The 20705-nt window shown below is 46.5% G+C and overlaps 1 protein-coding gene across 1 annotated transcript; it reads left to right on the top strand.

Annotated features, from left to right (window-relative positions):
• Positions 1-11776: 11776 nt before the first annotated feature.
• Positions 11777-16966, top strand: BAMBI (BMP and activin membrane bound inhibitor). The gene is made up of 3 exons (XM_019465245.2): positions 11777-12191; positions 15435-15722; positions 16176-16966. The coding sequence occupies exons 1-3, from the start codon at positions 12116-12118 to the stop codon at positions 16592-16594; spliced, it is 783 nt and encodes a 260-aa protein (XP_019320790.1). The 5' UTR covers positions 11777-12115; the 3' UTR covers positions 16595-16966.
• Positions 16967-20705: the final 3739 nt, after the last annotated feature.

The following is a 20705-nucleotide window of genomic DNA, read 5'->3' as shown; positions in this document are numbered from 1 at the left end:
AATAAAAGTGACAACAGATGTGCATAATGTAGTGCTGGCTTGGGGAAAAAGGGTTACCCTGGTGGGAGTTTTTTTTTTTTTAACCCATTTTTTTCCTCCAGAAAAGAACACATTAGTTTAGGTCACTTTAAGGATACATGGGTAAGAATTCAAATGCGTGATAAAAGAGAGGGTCTGGTGATGGGGAACAGAGGCCCTGTTCCCAGAGCTGTTACTCTTGCTTCAGGACCATGTGATGTGCAGGACATCTGGGAAGGATACTGGGGAGGACAATGCTTTCAAGAGAAGGCTAAGTTATGGTTCTAGGCTAAGTTATGGTGAATCTATTCCTGGTTTCGGAGTCCAGTTCCAGGCACACCTCGAGGGGTACTTACCAAGGAACTTAAAATACTGTGCTAACAAAAGCTGAGAAAATAAATCTACAATTACATCATGAAGAAAGACAGGAGACCTACGTGGGTTCTTTCTTTCTCCTTCCTCTTTTTTTTTTTTTTCCTTTGGTCTGGAATGAGGATATGATATGAAATCACTTACGAGGAAGGTTGCAAAGGCCTGGCGAGCACAATTTGTCTTTATTCCCATTGAAAGTCAAATCTGTCCAGCAGTCAACCGAAAGAAGATGGGCAGAAGGCATTGTTCAGACACTTGTCAGGAAAGGGATATAGAATGCCTTTTGGTGACACAGGCAGTACAGGGTGGGGAGAATCTGAATCAGTCCAAAGTGGTTTTTGAGATTTTCTCCTTGGTCTTGCACGGATCCCAGCCTTGAATTAAGACCATCTATATTTACGTAGCTGTCCTCACGTGGGCCATCTGCCCTTTGGAGGCTATCATTTCCTGCCTGTGAACCAGTCTTGTTAACGTTAGTAAGGGCTGGGTCTCAGGACTGTGACTAGCTCATACTAGGCTCATTTTGTACATTAGAAAGAGGCACCCCCTCAAGCAGTCACAGCCAGCTTCGGGGTACACAGCCAAGTCTGAGAGTCACAGCTGAGCCTCAGCCCTCCCTCCCCCCCCCACCCCACCCCCCCCAATCAGGGGGACAGCCTCAGTCTTGAACAGCTCTGGGCAGCCCGAGTTCACTCTTAGGTCCTTACTCTTTAGATGAGTTCCAGCACCCTGCATTTTTCCTACTTCTGGAAAATGACACAGCGTCGTCGTCTTTAATATTCGAGCTGTAGCTGTAATTAGAGCATCTCAGTGTTGCAAGGGACGTCAAAGTGTCACCTGCTCCAACAATTACTTCACACCCCCATCCCGGGACTTCATCTCCGCACTTGGGAACCACACGGTCTCTTCAGGATGCCTCGTCCGCCCCCGGGTGGCATTATTGCTAGGAAGTTCTTCCTTATTTGAACTCTCCCTGGCGACTTCTGGCAGGTGTAGCTGGCACCCCCTGGTCCTTGTTACGCCCTCTGCGATTATACAAGCAAGTCTCTCTCTCTTTTCAATCACTGAAAGTCTTCCCTTCACATTTATCGTTCGATGTGGTATTAAGTGCTATTACTTACCTGATTGCTCTCCTTCATCAAAGGCCTTTTAAGGTGCTACACTGTGCCTTGAGCTCAAGCGTTTTGAAATGGTCGGATCAGTGCAGCCTCCAGTACAACAGTCATCCCTTGGAACTGGGCTTTTTAACACGTATCGGCACCAAGTTGCCCTGGCGGAACCTTGTGTTATTATTCACATCTGTTTTGAAGACACAACGCTTCTAAAGGACCGATGGGTCACCTAGCTGCCTTGTGAAGGCCTCCTCAAAGCATTTCTTGAAAAGCAGTAATTTTTTTTTTAATTTTTTTTTTTTAACGTTTATTTATTTTTGAGACAGAGAGAGACAGAGCACGAATGGGGGAGGGGCAGAGAGAGAGGGAGACACAGAATCCGAAGCAGGCTCCAGGCTCTGAGCCATCAGCCCAGAGCCCGACGCCGGGCTAGAACTCACGGACTGCCAGATCATGACCTGAGCCGGTCGGTCACCTAACCGACTGAGCCACCCAGGCGCCCCATTGAAAAGCAGTAATTTTTATTTGACTTGCTGGAGGAGGTAATGTCACTTGCTGTGTTCCACCCTGATTTCATTTTTGAAGCTGTCTTGCACCGAACCTCGAAAGGGTCTGCGAGACCATTCTCCTGGTCGTGTCCGATCAGTGACAAAACAGCTCTAGCGAGATGTAACGATGTTTGGCCCCAACCACACCCTATGTTCATGTGCTTTGTTTCCCACGTGGCTTATCTTCAAGACCCCACTTAAGTTCCGGGGTGATGCTGGTAGTAATGGTGGGATCAAAGCGAGATGATGAGGACAGAGTTGTTTCCGGCCCTACCGACCCTAGCCTGGGGGGAATCTGCCCAGACCAGAAGGGTTTGCCCCCCCCACAAACACACACACACAGCCCCCCTTTTACTATTGGGACAAGTCCGTGTCGCTGGACTAGTCACAAGTGAGAGAGGCGGCGGGGCGAGGCCGAGGACCCGGCCGGTGAGTCAGGCAGGGGAGCGCGGCCGGGCGGCGCGCACCTGAACTCGAGCGCGGCCCCGGGCGGGGCAGCGGCAGAGCCACGCGGGCGGGCGGACGGGGAAGGGCCCGGAGAGCCCCGCGGGCGTGGACTCGGCGCGGGAGGAGCCGAGCGCCGGTGCGGGTGCGTCCGGGTCGGGGCTGGGTGATGTAAAACAGAGCGGGGCTGCTTGGCGCCTCGGCCCCATTACCTCCAATTATAATAATTGGTGCCTCTCTGCCGCGTTTGCTTTCCCCCCAGGGAGCTCGGCTGCGTCTCCCGGTTTCTCCGCCTCGCTCTCCCGCTCCCGGCCCCGTCCGTCCGGCTTGGTCCGCCACCCCCAGCCTCGCCCTCCCCTCTATCCATCTGCCCTTCCTGGACAGTGTCCCCGCGGGGCCGGGGGTGGGGGGTGCTCCCTGGAGCCGACACGGAGTCCCATTGATTGGCCCGAAATGGAGCTGCTGCTGCTGCTGTGCTCTTGCTTCTTTCTACCGAAGCTTCAGAGGGCCGCGTAGGCCCAGGTACCTCTGCTTCCATCCCAAGAAACTGGGAACCAGGGCAAATGGGCGGGGCCTGGAGTTAACCCCCCCACCCCCCACCCCCCGCCCCAACCCCCTGGATCTGTCAATGTGGAAGATTCCCCCTTGGCCACCGCCCATCCCCATCACCCTCTGCCTTTATCTCCTGACTCTTGCCGGACTTGGGCTGAGTGTTGGAAACAAGAAGATTTTAGACCTGACGGGGCTTTTGTTTGTACATTACCTCTGACAAAATAAATAAATAAATACATAAATAAGTAAATAAATAAAATCAAAACACGGATTCTTTTCTCTGCATGACCTACATCAATCAGGGGCCGGAACTCACCTATGTCCAGGAAAAAACTGTGCTGGTCTCCACAGGATGATTTCAAGGATTAGGACAAAAGGAATGTCAGCCGCACCCCTCCCCCCCCCCCCCTCCTCCCCTCTTTCTACAAAACTTTGTTAAAATTAGATAGTCACCTAAAAGAAGGATGGCAGGATTGGAAGCATTTGGAGGGCAGGAGCCTCTTCAGCAACCTTGCTGATGATGCATAAAAAAGAGTATGGCTCATGGGACAGTTCATGGCAAATACATCCATAATCAATCAGGATTTTACTGGGAAATTCTTCTCTCTGACAGTGAGGAAGCAACACCAGAGTTCTTTGAAAAATGCAATTGACTTGGAGACGGATAATCTTTCAAAGGAGCCCAGTTACAGGGTAGAAGATACTTTTTGTGTTTGCCCGATGACGAGGGGCATGAATTAGGGCTCCTCCTTTAGTGAGCAGCTACGGTTCTCGTATAACGACAACTTAGCCGACCAATTTGTCTCTGCTGATTCTTAGACTAGCAGCCGTCGTGAGAGCTAACCTGTGTTGGCCAAGATCCATGCTGTGTTTACAGAGATATCACCACCCTGCCAAGACTGGACTGGCAGTGCCCTCATTTCTACTTCAGATTTCCAGCTCCGGGGAGAAGAGAATCCTGAAACCAGCTGAAAAGTCCCGACGCTACCGTAAACGTGTTCGAATGAGTGAAAAATAGATTTGGATAAACTCGTTGTTTCCAAGGAAAATCACTGAACGTTTCTGTAGCGTTTCACGGCTAACATGATGGGATCGCAAGTTACTCCCTCAGCAATCTCTGAGACAGCCAGGCCACCTAGCACTCCGGTCCTCGTTTTCTAGGACAGGAAACAGGGCCACAGAGGGAGCAGTTGAGTTGCTGGTGATAACACCCTGAACGGTGGAGCATGGGTACCAATTCAGGTCTCCGTCTCCCAGGGGATTGTTGTTTCCTCGTCCACAACGTTCTATCATTTCCATTCAGAATTCACTCGTTGACATTAATTCAATAAAAAATGAAATTTATTCTGGATGACACTGTGAAAGGCATCAAAGGGAATAGAAAGCAGAGTAGAGGTATTTTCTGGTCTTTATTTATAATCTCTTCGAGGAGCCAGAATGAAAAGAGAAGTATAGTAACTATTGTAACCATGCTGCTTCTCTAGAAAACTCTTATTATATTCCTGTGATTTTATGAGGAAAAGCTAAGCGGTATGATGTGGAGCGGGGAGAGGGGGAGGACTGTAAGGAAGCACATGACTATTCTGGCTGTTTAGTTGAGAGTTGATACGTTTTGTTCACCTATTACGTATAGACTGCAACACCATTTGCTCATAGACATGTCGGCACCTTGGCCTTGAATATCCAAACTACACGTATGGGATAAGCCAGGTGATTATTCACCCCAACGACCCATCTTTCTCAGGAAACTGAAAAGCTCTTTCAGTTGCCGCAGTCAACTAAAAAGATGGGATATTCAAGATTGCTGTATATTAAACATAATCCAAGAGTTAAAGATGGTCCTTCTGTCCTTGTTTGGAAAGGTGCTGAGTCTTAGGCTCTATAGATGGGCTGCCTTCATTTGGTAACATGGTTATTTTATCTATCTATCTATCTATCTATCATTTTTAAGCAGGCTTCTTGTCCAGCATGGAGCCCAGTGCAGGGCTTGAACTCATGATGGTGAGATCAAGAACTGAGCGGAGATCAAGAGTTGGTCGTTTAACCCACCGAGCCACCCAGGTGCCCCATGAAGTTTATTTTTGATGACAGCAAAACACTCAAGTGGCAAATTCACACTAAATTAATCACTTAAAGGAATTCACTCATACTTTTTTATAGCAAGTTAAACTTTATATGTGTGTATCATATCTACAATATAAGCAGGTATATGTTATGCTTTATGTTGCCAGCCTGTCCACCCACCCTTCCTGCTCTTCCTGGCCCGCAACCTTGATGAGGGGCAGCAGACACATTTTATATCAGCCAGGAGCGCTACCCTAGCCGAACAGACTGCAAAGTGCACATTTTGGTCTCTCCGTAAGCTGAACAGCAGCCTGTGTAACTTGCATGTCAGATTCACTTAGGAGCTGGAAATCCAGAAGCCAGAGGGCAGAGGTTGTGTGCCACAGGGACAGAAGGAGCATTGCATCTGTGTAAGGGATGCTTACGACTGGCGGGGGGAAAAAACCACGCAAGCAGAAGTTACGAGAGAGTAAAAACTAGAGCTAACGAAAGGATGCCGGCTCGCCAGTAGAGAGGTGGGAAGAGACAACCTTGAGAAAATGAGACCCAAATCTTCTCATTTCCCATTCCATGGACACTGGCTTCCCAGCAAGATAAGTAATGCTTATCAATTACCAATTAGCTGTATCCCTACAATAAGCCTATTGTATCTGCACAAGAAACCCCTCCTGAATCAACTAATCTTAAGTAGGTCTCTCTTTCTTTTCATTAAGCAAGTCTGACTGAACAGCGTACTCTAAATGTGCATATTTCAAATGATGTCTTTGAGATGCCTGGCTAAATATATAGGTAGGTGACACGAAACTAGGAATGGGACAGTGGAGAGTTATTTGCATTTAAACAAATTCACAGCAGAATCAGAACTTGTTTGTTAGGTGGCCAGGTGGAACAAAGGAAGATTATTGGATATGGGGGTGAATGCATTATAAGTTCTTCCCTGAATATCAGGGAGGACAAGAATTCTGTTCAAGCAAAAGTCTAAATGGTTGGCTGTCTAATGAAAATATCAAAGCTGAATTCAGGTTTGAATGTGAATGTTTAAAAAAATTGTTTTTAATGTTTATTTAGTTTTGAGAGAGAGAGAGAGAGAGAGACAATGCGAGCAGGGGAGGGGCAGAGAGAGAGGGAGACACAGAATTTGAAGCAGGCTCCAGGCTCTGAGATCAGCATAGAGCCTGATGCAGGGCTTGAACTCACCAATGGCAAGATCATGACCTGAGCCGAAGTCAGACGCTTAACCGACTGAGCCACCCAGGTGCCCCTGAATGTGAACATTAAAAAAAAAAATTCAAAAGAACATAAGCAAAGTACTGTCAGTTAAGGAGATAGAACTCAACAATACTGTTCACTGCATTACTGAACAGCATTCAGGGTCAAGAATGTTCCTCCAATTAAGTAGCAATTTGTTTAAGGTAATTTCTCTGTTTAAAAAAAATTTTTTTAACATTTATTCATTTTTGAGAGAGCACAGACAGGGGTGGGGCAGAGAGAGAGGGAGACACAGAATCCAAAGCAGGCTCCAGGCCCTAAGCTATCAGGGTAGAGCCTGACACAGGGCTCAAACTCATGAACCCTGAGATCATGACCTGAGCTGAAGTCAGATCCTTAACCAACTGAGCCACCCAGGTGCCCTGGTAATTTCTCTGTTTTAAAGGACTGACTTACCATTTTAGTTATAATAACCAAAGTGGGGGAAAAAACCTGGTTATTTGACATCAGGTAGGCAAAACTAGCAGGCTATTGAATAATTTCTAAAAGTTTTACTGGCTTAATTACATTAACATAAATGAATAGAACAAAGGCTATGGCTTATGGTCAAGGATCATACAGAATATATTTGATGCTATTGGATTATAAATAATACTCATGGTTAACTTCATAAGGTAATGTTCTTTAACCAGGGATATTTCTTACTGTATTCTAAACATAGTTGCTTTCACAATTCTTAAGAAAACTGGGGCACCTGGGGGACTCAGTCGGTTGAGGATCTGACTCTTGATTTTGGCTCAGGTCATGATCCCGGGATCGTGGGATCAAGCTTTGCATAGGGCTCTGCACTGCTTATGATTCTCTCGCTCTTGGGGTGCCTGGGTGGCTCAGTGGGTTAAGCATCTGACTTCAGCTCAGGTCATGATCTTGCAGTTGGTGGGTTTGAGCCCAGTGTCAGACGCTGTGTTTGAACCTGCTTCAGATTCTGTGTCTCCCTCTCTCTCTGTCCTTCCACTGCTCACACTGTCTCTCTCTCTCTCTCTCTCAAAGATAAACATTAAAAAATTAAAAAAAAAAAAAGATTCTCTCTGTCTTTCCCTTTGCCCCTCTCCCCTGCTCACACAGTCTCTCTAAAATATAAATAAATAAATAAATAAATAAATAAATAAATAAATAAAATTCTTAAGAAAACTTTAACTCCACAGACACTGCAAGGTTTATTTGTAAGACCCCATAGTGTTTTTGCTAGCTTGCAGGAAGATGGGCATTTCAGAATGTGGCCTTAAGTCTTTTTTCTATCACACTACCTCCTGGACTCTGCAGTCAGTTCATTTTGGAAAAAAGGGGGGAAAAAAAGCAAAAAAACGAAAACAAAAACACTTCACTGGACAGCCATTCCTGTAGGCTGGGCTAATCACTCACCTTTGACTTCATTCCAATGAAAGTAAACTTGAGTTCTGAACTCCTAACTTCTACTGAGAACAAATGACTTTTTAAAAAAGCTGCTACTGGGAATTCGAAGTGTTATCTAACCTCTGTGGATTGTTAGTTGGTAGAAGAAATGTTAGATTCTATCCCTAGACTGTAAGAGTTGTTTGTATGCTAGCCAGGGACATGAACACAACGGTTTCTCTCCGAACAAAATGTACCAAGAGTTATTTTTCATCTGCATTGTGAAGAGAGAGTCATTACTGAAAATGGGGATCACATATAACCTTGGAAAACAATGGCATTATTTGAGTAAGCAGAGACTGGTATTTATAGCTGTGTTAACAAAACGGGTTGAACATACACCACCCCCTTTTTTTTTTTTTTTTTTTACTATTTATAGAAAAAATAAAATTTAGAAAGTTATTCTGTGGTGTAGAACTACCATACAAATGTGTCATAGCAGCATGTTGTGATTATATACTTATATATAATATATATAATGTACATAATACGTATCCATATGTCTGTGGATAAAACGTATCTAGAACACTCTTTGAAGGTAATAATAGTAAACTATTATAACTTTTAATATTATTGTTAGGTCTAGAATCAGCTTTCTGTTCTCAGGCATGCATAGCTGATTCCAGCTTATATTTTCGTAATTCCCTTCATAAGAGTGAAAAGAATTTTGGCCACTGAGTTCATTTCTTAATTTAAATTTCCAAAAGACATTAGCTTTTACTATTTTCTCTTCTCCTTACCGACCTATGTGTAGGAAAGTAATAACTGAATTATTCATAAAATGCAAGTAAAATTCTATAGAGAAGCAATTTGCTTGAGTCTTAAATTGAATTAAAATTGTTACCTATTCTCTCAACTATGAATATGGCCTTATAATTGACATATTATCCATAAAATAATTTTTACTTTCCACATTGATTCAAACACTCTTGTTCACTTAGTTGAAAAGTCCACGTCTGCTCCAAAACCATTAGATAAAGCGCAGACTTGTTTTTCTTAAAACTAATTTCTGGCCATTTAAAAAGCCTGCCCATTAAACTAATAATAAAAACAAAAGAGCTGAAATCATTGTCTGAAGAATGGATCATACATTCTTACTCTGTGTTTGAAACAAAAAAAGTAGATATCCTGGAATGATGAAAGTCAAAATGAATTCAATAAAATACAAGTATTATAGTTCACACCCTTTGGGTTGAAAGTAAAAGAACCTTAAGCAAAAAGGGGAACTTACAGGGGCACCTGGGTGGCTCAGTCAGTTAGGCATCTGACTTCAGCTCAGGTGATGATCTCACTGCTTGTGGGTTTAAGCCCCTTGTCGAGTTCTGTGCTGATAGTTTGGAGCCTGGAGACTGCTTCGGATTCTGTGTCTCCCTCTCTCTCTGCCCCTCCCCCACCTCACTCTGTCTCTCTCTCTCCCTCAAAAATAAATAAATTTTTTAAAAAAGGGGGAGAGGGGGACTTACCTAGGTGCCTGAGTTAACCTTAATATGGAACCTAAGGACCCGAAGTGGCACCATGTGACTGTGAATCCATTTGGACTTACATCTTTGTCATTTTTCTTTTTCTCTGCACACAGGTGGATTCAGAATTTGTATGTCTCCTGTGAATTGGCCTCTACAGATTGACCAGCATCTCTGGCCAAAGATGGAGGAGAGAGAACTTAATTGGCCCAACTGGGATCATGTGACTACCTATGGCTAGAGGGACAGAGGCCCCTGGTCTGGCTGCCAATGCCCACTACAGAGAAATCGGATATTCTTTGAAAGGCACTCAGAAAGCGTTCACTACAATAGAACTTTCATCAACACATTCCCCCCCCAGACTGCCTTCCATTAAACAAGTATTTATTTGCATTACAGGTAAATCTAGTTATTTCCTGGTGCATCTCTGCCCACTCCTTGCTTCACATTTTATGCTCCAACAACAAAGAATTGCTCACAGTCCCAACTCCCTATCCCCTACTTACCACCTATATCCCCCAATGCAGTCAATAAATTTCATGCCTAAGTTCCCATGGTCCTCTATGCTTGTAATGGTCTCCTTGCAACTCTCTTTGTTCTTTAGGAGTCATGCCTGATGTCACTGCTTCCAGCAGACCTCGTGGACTTCTTTAACTTCCTGTCTAGTTATCTCTTCTTTCTTTATGCAGCATAACATTGTGCACATAAATCTCTATCATCGCCCCACTCCATTGTTAGTGATTTACTGTTTAGGTTCTGACATCTTTATAACCCCAAACACTGAGCCTGGCCTATAGTGGGCGCTTCAAGATAGTTGAATGAATATACTCTAAAAGCTTCCTTTTAGCTAATGATGGACTCTTCTAGAGTTAAAAAAAGAGTGCGTCCTTATGTGAAAAGTACTGTCTCGTGAACCCCTTAGAACTGTTAACTTGTCAAAGAAGCAGATGTCAGGCAGTTCTAATCAGACTCCTCAGGAGCAAGGGTCAACCCACCATTTGAGAAATGCCTGCAGTTTACCTGGTGCTCCAGCCAGGTTAATTTCCCCCTAAAACTTCTCCCATCTTTTTTAGATGCAATTTTGATCTAGTGAAGTAATGGACAGCGCATCAACTTATGAAATTATTTTATTTTTTCTGCATATAAACATTATTTTTTAATGGCAATTTCATTAACTGTATCCTGTATCCTCTGTGAACTTTCAATAACTTTAATTTACAAGGTTCACCTTGATTTTCGGTCCTCCAGACATGTACATTTTTTTCTTAGTCTTCAAGGTCGTTTCTGTACAATAGTCCTAAAGGGTTTGACTTTACATCTCCCACCTTAGAATTAAATGCTTTTTTTCCTCCTCCCCCTCCCCCCCGCTGCCTTGACATTTTTATCAGGTAGGGAAATGTTGGCTGATCCTAAAAGGAAATTTCGCAAATGGTTGACTTGTTAATCTCAGGTTATGGGAGGAAGGGATACAAGAGCATTCCCTCGGATCAAGAGTTTTAAGTTGAATTTCACCTCCTAAAAAACCAAACCAAAACAAAACAAACCAACAAAAACAAACCAAACAAAAAACCAGCACAACCTCCAGGAACGCCTTTGGGTACGTTGGGGCCGACAGCCCTGCAAGTCCTAATAAATGAATTAGTATCTCAGAAAGGAGATCACTGCGGGACTGATATTGATCAGAGTCAGCCGGTGTGTTTGCCTGCGATTGTTTGGGGGGTGGTTAATTGAGTGTCAGTCTCGGCCAGTGTCGTCTCGCTGGCGCCGGGTGCTTTTGGATTTGCTAATTTTCGTTAAGTGTCTCTAGCCGGCTACTCGTCCCCTGTCTACCCAGGAGAACTTAGCGGCTCCCACTGATCAACAGTCTGTCTGTCTGGGCTTTATTGATCACAGGGCAGGCGGCTCGAGGCGGATGCGCTGAGAGGGAGGGCGGCTGGGGGAAGGCAGAAAGCAGACCCTAGCGCCCGGCCGCCCCCCTTCCGGGCTCCCGACGGAACCCCCTCCTTGGCCACACGCAAGCCAGGAGGGTTGGGCAGGGGCGCCTTGGCCGTCGGCGCACGCCGGGGGACCGCCACTTGTCCCTGGGGTTCCTAAAGCGCGCAGCGTGGCCCGGGAGGGCTTTCGCAGGCGGCCGCGCGGTCTCTCGCGTGTTTCGGGGGCAACAAAAAAGAAGCCGGCCCAAGGCTGAGTTGTGAGGGTCTCGGTGTCGAGTGCCAGAGACAGACCCGGAGGCTGGGATCGACCCCGCGCCTCCACAAGGTCACGGACGCGCAGGCATCCGCGAGGGGGAGCGCGGGAGACGGCAGCCTCCCAGCCCGCGGCCCTAGACGCCGGCGCCGCCAGGAGCCGCGGGGCAGGTCCCTCCTGGCCCCCCTCTGGGCCCGCCTCCTCGCCGCGGGGATGATTGACTGGAGGCTGGCGGCCAATCGGACGGCGCTGGCGCTGCCGGGGCGGGGCCGGGGGCGGGGCGGTGTCTGGCCGGCTCCCGGCGCGGGGCGCTATTTACGGCGCGGATCCGGGCCGGCTGAGGCGGGCGCAGGCTGGAGCTCGCGGCTGGCGGTCTCTGCGTGCGCTCGGGGAGCTTCTCCCCTCGCGGAGTGCCCGGCCAACGCGGATCGAGGCCGGTAGCTCACGCGGGAGTGCAGCGCCGAGCGGAGCGGAGGAGTCGCTGGCTGCGGAGTCGAGTCGCGAAAGTCGTCTGGGCTCCTCCGCGCCCCTCAAGCCGCGCTCCATGCTCTGGCCGCGGCCGGGGCCCTCGCCCTGTCGCTGACGGCGCCCGCCGCCCCGGGCAGCACCCATGCACTGCGCGCTCCGGGAGTCGTAGGCTGCAGTTGCGCCGCGGCTCCGGGAGCCGGCGGGGGCGCCGCGGCCGTGGGGGGCGTCAATGGATCGCCATTCCAGCTACATCTTCATCTGGCTGCAGCTCGAACTCTGCGCCATGGCCGTGCTGCTCACCAAAGGTGGGTGCCCGCCGGCCGGCCCGGGGCGCGGGCTCCCCGGGGAGGGGCGCGCGGGGGTCCCGGGGCGGCCGCCGCCGCGGGCCTTTGAAGGCGGCTGCCAAGGCTTTGTTAGCGGCGGGCGAGGTTTCCTCCCGCGCTGGAGCCCGCAGGTCGCGACAAGTTGCCTGTTCTTAGAAGTCGCGGCGGTGGCTTCGCGGCCGCCCCCTCGGGTGTCCCGGGCGCGGCGCGTGGAGGTGGAGTCAGACCTCAGGGCAAGTGCTTGTCACAATGTTTTTGGAAGTCCGTCCGTAGCGAACTTCTGAACGTCTGCAGCCGGGGAGCGGGGCGGTGGAGTGCGCTGGGCCGCCGCCTCCCTGCGCACCCCGAGGGCGAGGGCGGGGGCGGCCGGGCGGCACCGCGCTGGAGTGTGGGGGTGTCCCCGCACGTCTCCACGTGCGGCCCTGTCCGCCACTGTGGCTTTGTGTGTGTGAGTGTCTTTGTGAGCCAGCGAGTGTGCGTGACTCCCTGTGCGAGAGTAGGTGCTCGAAGTGTGTGTCTCTGTGCAGGAGTGTGTGCTGTGTGGCTTCGCGGTGGCTGGGACGAGTAGGCTCTGTCAGCGGTCCCACTTACCGCTCACCTCGTATTTTACACACTACCAAAAAAAGAAAGAGAAAACAAAAGAAAAGAAAGAAAAAGAGGCACAGGTCAGGGTCTTTATTTCCCCCTGCAGGCTTTCGCCTTTCAGGTCGAAATAACCAGAACTCCTAGATTTCAACGTTACCCTCCCCTCACCTCCCCCCTCCCCAACTCCATGAATAGTTGTGTGAACAGATAATTTTTTTTTTTAACTGGGAAGCGTTATTTCGCTTTTGCACCACCCCCCTTCTCTAATTGCCATGTAGCAGGCATGAGGTTAAAGGATAAGCTAGCCCAGCAAGGATGATGTGCTACAGTATTTATTTATTTTGGAAGGAAGGGTGTAATTAACCCTAAATAACAGCCCTGGTAGCCTGCAGAGGGGAGCCTCCTGGCCCTATCAAAGGCCGGCAGAACAGGGAGGGACTGAGGCTGACATGAAGTCACAGATACCGAAACTATGTGCCTGATAATGATATAATTAGGGGATCAGAGATTTCTGACTGCTGCGGACTTCAAAAGCTTTAAAAGAAGCCAGCAGTCTCTCCTGTAGCCATCTTGACTAAAGCAGACATTTTTGTGTAATCACTACATACAGTAACAAGAAAGGGGGGGGGAACAGAAGAGCATTGTTCACTGTTTTCAAATACCAGTCCCCTTTTTGGGCCTTTCGCATGCCACAGGAAGAAACTTTATGAAACGACAGAAATATAGTTTTAATACAGTAATACAAAAGTCCATTCAACTTGTTCAAATGTGGCTCCAATTAAAAAAAAAAAGTTGTTAGAACTTTCGTAGTTACCTGTCAAAATTTTATTAGACTGTTTTAGGTCATGGCAAATATAGCATTTTAAATAGGCTCTCATAAACATTTAACTTTTTTTTTTTTCTTTTTCTGTGCTAGGAGTGAGGTGAATAGGATCAGAATGGACTTTTCATCTGTTTTATTTCTACTTTAAATCTATACATGGAATTTGTTAGACTAGGGATATGTAGTCCTCCCCACCTAGGAGTGGTGACCTTTATGCAAAACATCAAGATTGGAAAGAGGAGACAAAAACCCAGCCAAAGCGGGTTTCCAGCCCCAAGGTCTTCCCCGGGTAAGGGACTTGGGCCCAGACCCGGGACAGGGAGCGCAGATTTAGGATAGGAGAAAGACCTCCAGCTTTGGACGGTTTAAAAACTCCCCATTGCCAAAGATCTGTGTTTAGCTGGCAGGTTTTGGTTTTTTGTTTTTTTGTTTTTTTTTTTTTTTAAGAACCGAAGCATTAGCAGCCTCTGGTGAAAACTGAGCACACCATACGGTGGCCTGGAATCTGGACAGATAATTAAATGAGACACCTTACTCAGGCATTCGCATTCAGGGAGAGGAGGAGGAAGAAAGGAGAGGGTAGGAAGAGGTCTATAAAGCCACAGTCCCTGGTGTTTAATTTCAGAGCACAGGTTTCAGTAACTAGACAGAACTTCAGATTGGGAAGCCGGGAAGGGGGAGTGTGCCTAAGTTCCGTTCTAGTAGCTTTAGTTGTGGCATACGACAGTGACCTGAGTCCACTGTCAGCTATGGTATTAGGGACAGCTCGGAGACCCAGATTATTTCAACTAGAAATTGATGCTAAGAGCCTCAGGGCGCGCATGCAGCAAAATGTTACTAGTGACTTGCAACTCCCCAAATAAGTTTTATAAAGGAAACTTTCAATCACTTCCTGGAGAAAAATTTGAGGTTTCCTTAAGGATTTTTCATTCAACCAGGGGAGGATTTTCAGTTTCAACGTTTCCCCTTTTAGATCCCATGTTGAATTACATGTAAAACTGGGGAGTTAAGGGGCGGAGAAGTTAGCTTTGCCTTTTTTTTTTTTTTTTTTAATACCCGCCACCCCTCCTCCCGCTCTCCCCCCGCCCCCCCCTCCGCCCCCAGTTTTATGACTTTCCATTTGGGCTGAAAGAAATTGACTTTGGCAAGCAAACCACTAATTGTAAACTGCCTAGTTCCTGTTTTACAATATACTGACTAAAAGCTCCTCTGCATGAAAAGATCTTTATAGGCAAAGTTTGCCTTTTCTAGAGAGGTTGCAAATAGCTGCCCAGTTTCATAGTTTTAAAACCTCCTGACCGGAGCAATTTCTAGATTGTTGTGTTTCTAGTTAATAACTTTATAAGGTGTTAGCTAAAGCTCTTAAATCTTGGCACAGCCCTTTAAGGTAGTAAACAATTCAGTAGTTCCGATCAAATATTTATACTGACAAAATCAAAAAGCCTAGCATTTTTATGTTGTATGGTCACGTAGGATTAAGATGAATAAACAGTGTAATTTACCTTACGGTAGAAATTATCGTGATGATTGTTTTCCTTCAAAACCAACAGTAGTATTTTTAATTCCTTGCTAACTCATCAGACGTGGCTGAACTCTGATACTCTGCAATTGGGATTAATACATTTCTAAAATTACATTGAACTGGATTGAAACTTAAGCACCTAGGGCTTTTCCAGTCTACCGGGGACTGCCATTGGAGGCGCTCAGCTGAATATTCTAAAAGTTAGTGCCTTTGATCTTGGCGATTTAGCAGTTGCTTAGGGGGATGCATTATCTGCCCCCTGAAGGAGTGTGACGCAATTTCTCCTTGTTTTCAGGTGAAATCAGATGCTATTGTGATGCTGCCCACTGCGTGGCCACTGGCTATATGTGTAAATCTGAGCTGAGCGCCTGCTTCTCTAGGCTTCTCGATCCCCAGAACACAAATTCCCCGCTCACCCATGGCTGCCTGGACTCTCTCGCGAGCACAGCGGACGTCTGCCAAGCCAAACAGGCACGGAACCACTCTGGCACCACCATGCCCACGCTGGGATGCTGTCATGAAGATATGTGCAATTACAGAGGGCTGCAGGATGTCCTGGCTCCTCCCAAGGGGGAGGCCTCAGGTAGGTGGAAGCCCTTTCTAACCACAACGCTTGCCTGATCTACGGGCTTGTGGCAGCCGCGACTTGGTGTGCCTGCTGCTGTTGATTTTGCTGTGAATGTAATTAGAGACACCGGAGGGAGAGGCATGGCTGGGTGCAAAGATGCATCTCTGTTGAGTCGCTTTTATGTCTGCCTGAGCATTAGATGTCTGTCTACACGATGGGCTTTGCCTGGTTTTTCTACACGTTCAAGACCTCAGAAGACCATTGCTCTTCAGTAACGACAGTCTCTAAACACCTGTTTTTTTATAAGCCTCTGGGCATCGTGTTTGCAACATTCATTTTCTGAAAGTTGCCGAGGTCACTGTAAGCTTCTTTTAGATGGGGTGCGTCGTGCCAGACGGATAGATGATCGTAAGTGTCCAGTCCACAGGAGGGGTTAACACAGTCTCCTCGTTCCTTGTACTCCCTCAGGACCAGGAAACCGGTATCGGCACGACGGGAGCAGGAACCTCATCACCAAAGTGCAGGAGCTGACCTCTTCCAAAGAGTTGTGGTTCCGGGCAGCAGTGATCGCTGTTCCCATCGCCGGCGGCCTGATTTTAGTGTTGCTTATCATGTTAGCCTTGAGGATGCTTCGAAGCGAGAACAAGAGACTGCAGGACCAGCGGCAGCAGATGCTGTCGCGTTTGCATTACAGCTTTCACGGACACCATTCCAAAAAGGGGCAGGTGGCAAAGTTGGACTTGGAATGCATGGTGCCCGTGAGCGGGCACGAGAATTGCTGCCTGACCTGTGACAAACTGAGGCAGGCGGACCTCAGCAACGACAAGATCCTCTCGCTCGTTCACTGGGGCATGTACAGCGGGCACGGGAAGCTGGAGTTCGTATGACAGGGCCTCATCCGCACCCAAGTTCTCGGACGCTTTGAAGGCCTTGAGTTCTGCTGGACAGGAGCACTTTATCTGAAGAAAAACAAACTCACGTCATCATCTGGGAGAGACCAAACGACCTCTGCGGACAGAATCTTGGATATTTCTTCTGAAGGATTATTTGCACAGACTTGAAGGCAGTCAGATGTATTCTTTGCTTTAAAATTAGAAAAAGCAAAGAGAGGACTGTGCACTCAACTGTTACCAGGGTTATTTGCATCTGCGCGAGCTGGAATCGAGCACCTAAATAAACTGACATGTGCTCTGTGTCAGCTCCGACGTCCTGATTTATTGTAAAGATTTAAAAAATATATCTATATTTTTTGTCTGAAATTTAGCCGTGTCTTGTCATAAATTAAAAACAAACTAAGTGGGAAGTGTAAGAAACGACACGTTCATTCCACAAACGAAGATCTGTTGTTGATTCTACTGTTGCTGATTCTGATAAGGTCTCCACTCTAGGATTGGGCTTGACTTTTGTTTTGTTTTGTTTTGTTTTGTTTTGTTTTGTTTTGTTTTGTTTTGTTTTGTTTTGTTTTGAAACAAGACCAAGATCTTGTTCATTCTTCCTTGTGTATTTGTAATTTTCTCACAGCGTGGAAAATTTCCAAATGTGTACTGCCCATCGTTCAGTGTCTCACCCCCCCCCCCCCCCCCCCCCCCCCGTTTTTTGTTAGGACAGTTCTGGTTTTTAGCTTTTATCTGCGAGAAATCTTAGACTTACTTATACCAGGTCAGATAAGATGGATCAGTATCTGGAGTTGCCTTAGCAAAGGTAATATTTCTCAGCTTACTCCAGATGCTCTGGAATGCTTCTTTTTAAAATGTGTCTACCTCCAACCCCAAAAGGAAAGCCAGACCAAACCCACTAAAGGAAACTTCTTCTCCTAGTCCAAGTTAGTCATTGTCTCCTTTTGCTGTTGATTAATTTATCGGTTAACTTTGTGTCAAATCACGTTAAATATTGTGGACCCCAAATTAGCCAAACTTGATTGTATCATGCTCCTAGTTTGCAAACCTTCCTTCAACACAGTGTTATGCTAACTTGTTTTTTGTTTTTTTTTTTTACCTCTCAATGTTTAGAAAGGGTTTCAACAGTGAACGTTATTTGTATCAATTGAGATTTAAAGAACACACAGTACCACTGGGACCCCCCTGCCCCTGACATTGACTTCAGCCACTGATAGACTGTGTTTCCATTCCTGCCGGACTTTTCTGTCTGGCAACACTTCTCAGGCTGAATTTAAACCCATGCTGCATTTGCATATTTTTCCCCCAAATAGGTCTTTGTTATCTTACACGTGAGAAGAATTTGCCACATAGGATTTTTTTTTTTCCTCGATTCTTTTGTATATTTGAAACTTCTGCTAAAAATTAACCTATAGTCTGCATATTTGAGTATGGGGTTGTCTTTGATAAGTGTTAAGGGATTCTTTGCGTGTGTGCGTATTTGGGGGAATATTTTATGATCAGCATAATTTGGATCCCTGAAGACAGATGCAGTAGCCACGTTCATGGAAGAATCTGAGTTGCAATGACTAGTCTAAAAACAGTAACCTAGATTATTTAATAATTGGTAGACCACAGCCCCATACAAAGTAGGCTATGGAATAAATACACATTTTAATAAATGACAGCATTCGTATTGTGCTTTTTGAGAATTACGGTTCTTGCACGCGTGGTTTACAGTTTATAAAATGGGTTAAGTTTTAGGAGTGGCACTTCTTGAGGGAGCCACAGAATTGTGGGGCCTAACTATGCACACCTGTCTAGGGAAGAGACTTCACTGAAGTTGCCAGTTGTTGGGGTTTCTACCCTCACCTGCACTTGTACTCCAGATCAAATTACAGGAGCTTCGCAGCTTGAAAATGAAGACTTCCCGCTCCTTTGCCATTCTCCTTTCATGCACAGCATCCTACGAGCTCGGCGATTCTTCCGGGTAGGCAGTGTTTGTATTAGCTCTGTGTAGTTAGTTTTCCCCTGCTGGCCCTGCTGTTATTCTCTATTCACCTCATTTCTTCCAAATACCAGTTAACCAGGAACTCGGCAATTCCTTAAATAAGGCAACGAAGGATTTCAAGTCCTGTGTTGGGGGTGCCTGGCTGGCTTAGTTGGTAGGGCATACGATTCCGGATCTCGGGGTTGCGGGCATTGGGTGTAGAGATTACTCAGAAATAAATCTTTAAAAAAAAGAATAAAAAATAGTCTTCTGTTTTGAAACACTCGGAAACAGGAAACTCCATCCTCCAGGAAGGGCCTGGGTCTCGGCGGGTGCTGCGATCACATTTTGTGGAAGGTGAACGTCGAATGTCTCCACTTCCGTGTTCTGCGTTCGCTGCCTCTTGTTCCTTCTGGAAACTCACGAGGCGGTTGACACCTCCCCGTTCAGTGGGGTGGTGGCCCTGTGGCCCCCCCCCCGCCCTCGTGGGCAGACTGGGTGTCTCAGGTGCTAAGGTGCTAGCCGCATAAGAGACTGGCCTTGTGTCTCTTCCTCATTACGAGCCCTTTCCCCTTCATGGTTAGTATTCATAAATACTAAATGAGATATTTATTCACTTGTATTCGCACATGCCCTCGCCACCAGTCTTAAAAGTCAGATCTGGGCAGAACTTGGCCTTTCGACGAAAATATTACAGGTTTCTCAACTTTGATTTTACCAAGAACTAAATATAGGCGCTCCTTTTGCTTTCCTCTGAGAGGGTGGAAGTTGCCAAGCGAGGAGATAAAGGGCCCTTCATGAAATAACTACCTACCTGTTCGGTGATGTAGAAAGGTGATGACTGGTTTGTTGGTTTTTCCCTCATAGAGATGTTTACTGTTACTCTGAGGTGACAGTACAAGGCCGGGCTGACCAGGAACAGCCCTTGTTTAATATTGACATAGAACTCCCCCAAAAGTAATATTTTTTCCAAGTGGAAATTTGCCCAAACCGGAGACAAATGGGACCAAATTTGCCATGATGTTTCTATATCTACACCCCTTACGTTCTACCCCTTTGGAAAAAAATGGGTCTGTACGCGGTTATGTCTTTTATGTTCTTCCCCCCTCCCCCTTATTTTGAATGGTTCAGAGGCTTCCTAGAAATTGACTGGGGTGTCTCTAATTTCTGCTGAACTGATTTTATTAAAAACACGGCACCATAGGGGGTTTGACCTTCTAAAATACCAAACATGTCTGCTTTAGAAAATCACAAAGCTCTCCTCTGAAGAGATCGTAAATCTGGTTTCAATATGGGTTGATTATAGGCTAAAAGCTTGAAAGCAGTGACATCTAGTATCATGAGTCTGGAACTAGCCTTTTTGGGGCCAGGACAGATTTTTTTCCTTATAACCTCTAATTGGTCCTCTTCTCTGTCTCGGCCCGAATAACGTTAAGCCTCTGAAAGTTACACGGAACGATGAGGCCCAACTCATACAGGATAGTAGTGGTCAAGTGCACTTTGGAGTCTCACAGCCTGGGTTCCAATGCTGCCATTGTCTCTACCAGCTGTGTGAACTTGGGCAAATTACTTAAGCTCTCCGAGTACTCAGTTTTGTTACCCATAAAATGGGGGCGATAATCTCTATAAGATTATTGTATGGAGGTATAGTCGTTATTTCTATTAATATACATGAGGGTCTAGGGTGAACCAGAGTGGCCCAACAGAATATTCCTCAAAAATTGAGAGCTATTGCCTTTCCAGTGGCTATTTACCTGACTGTAGTATTTCGGATCGTGCATACTCGAGCTGAACTGCAGAATGCATATAGCATTTTTAATATTTGTTTTTAATTTATTGCTTTTAGCCTCTCATCTACTAATGAGATATATAATTGTTTCCTTTTGGGTTAATCTAGTGGCCACTGATAACATTTTGGTTTTATGTACCTATTTGGGGTTGTGGGGGGCGGGGTGGTGGGGTGGGGAAGGGTGTCCTAGTTAGCGAAAAATCCAGTTCATTTCCCTAGATGAAATTAATTTAGTCAGTGACTCTGTGGGTCACAAGTGTAATGGAAAAAAGGACTGTTTTAGACACCAACTCACTCTTCTTCCCTCTCGTCATTCTGTCAATGTTGTCCTCACTCGGCTGATT

Source organism: Panthera pardus, unplaced genomic scaffold (genome assembly GCF_024362965.1).
Source record: "Panthera pardus isolate Hobbes unplaced genomic scaffold, ASM2436296v1 HiC_scaffold_6, whole genome shotgun sequence".
Classification (NCBI taxonomy): Eukaryota; Metazoa; Chordata; class Mammalia; order Carnivora; family Felidae; genus Panthera; species Panthera pardus.
This window is presented reverse-complemented; position numbering and strand designations above follow the sequence as displayed.

Excerpts from the sequence above, each read along its gene's own strand:
- BAMBI (XM_019465245.2), top strand. The coding sequence starts at position 12,116 with ATGGATCGCCATTCCAGCTACATCTTCATCTGGCTGCAGCTCGAACTC. Across the intron at positions 12,192-15,434 it reads GGCCGTGCTGCTCACCAAAG|GTGAAATCAGATGCTATTGT; the intron begins GTGGGTGCCCGC and ends CCTTGTTTTCAG. Across the intron at positions 15,723-16,175 it reads TCCCAAGGGGGAGGCCTCAG|GACCAGGAAACCGGTATCGG; the intron begins GTAGGTGGAAGC and ends GTACTCCCTCAG.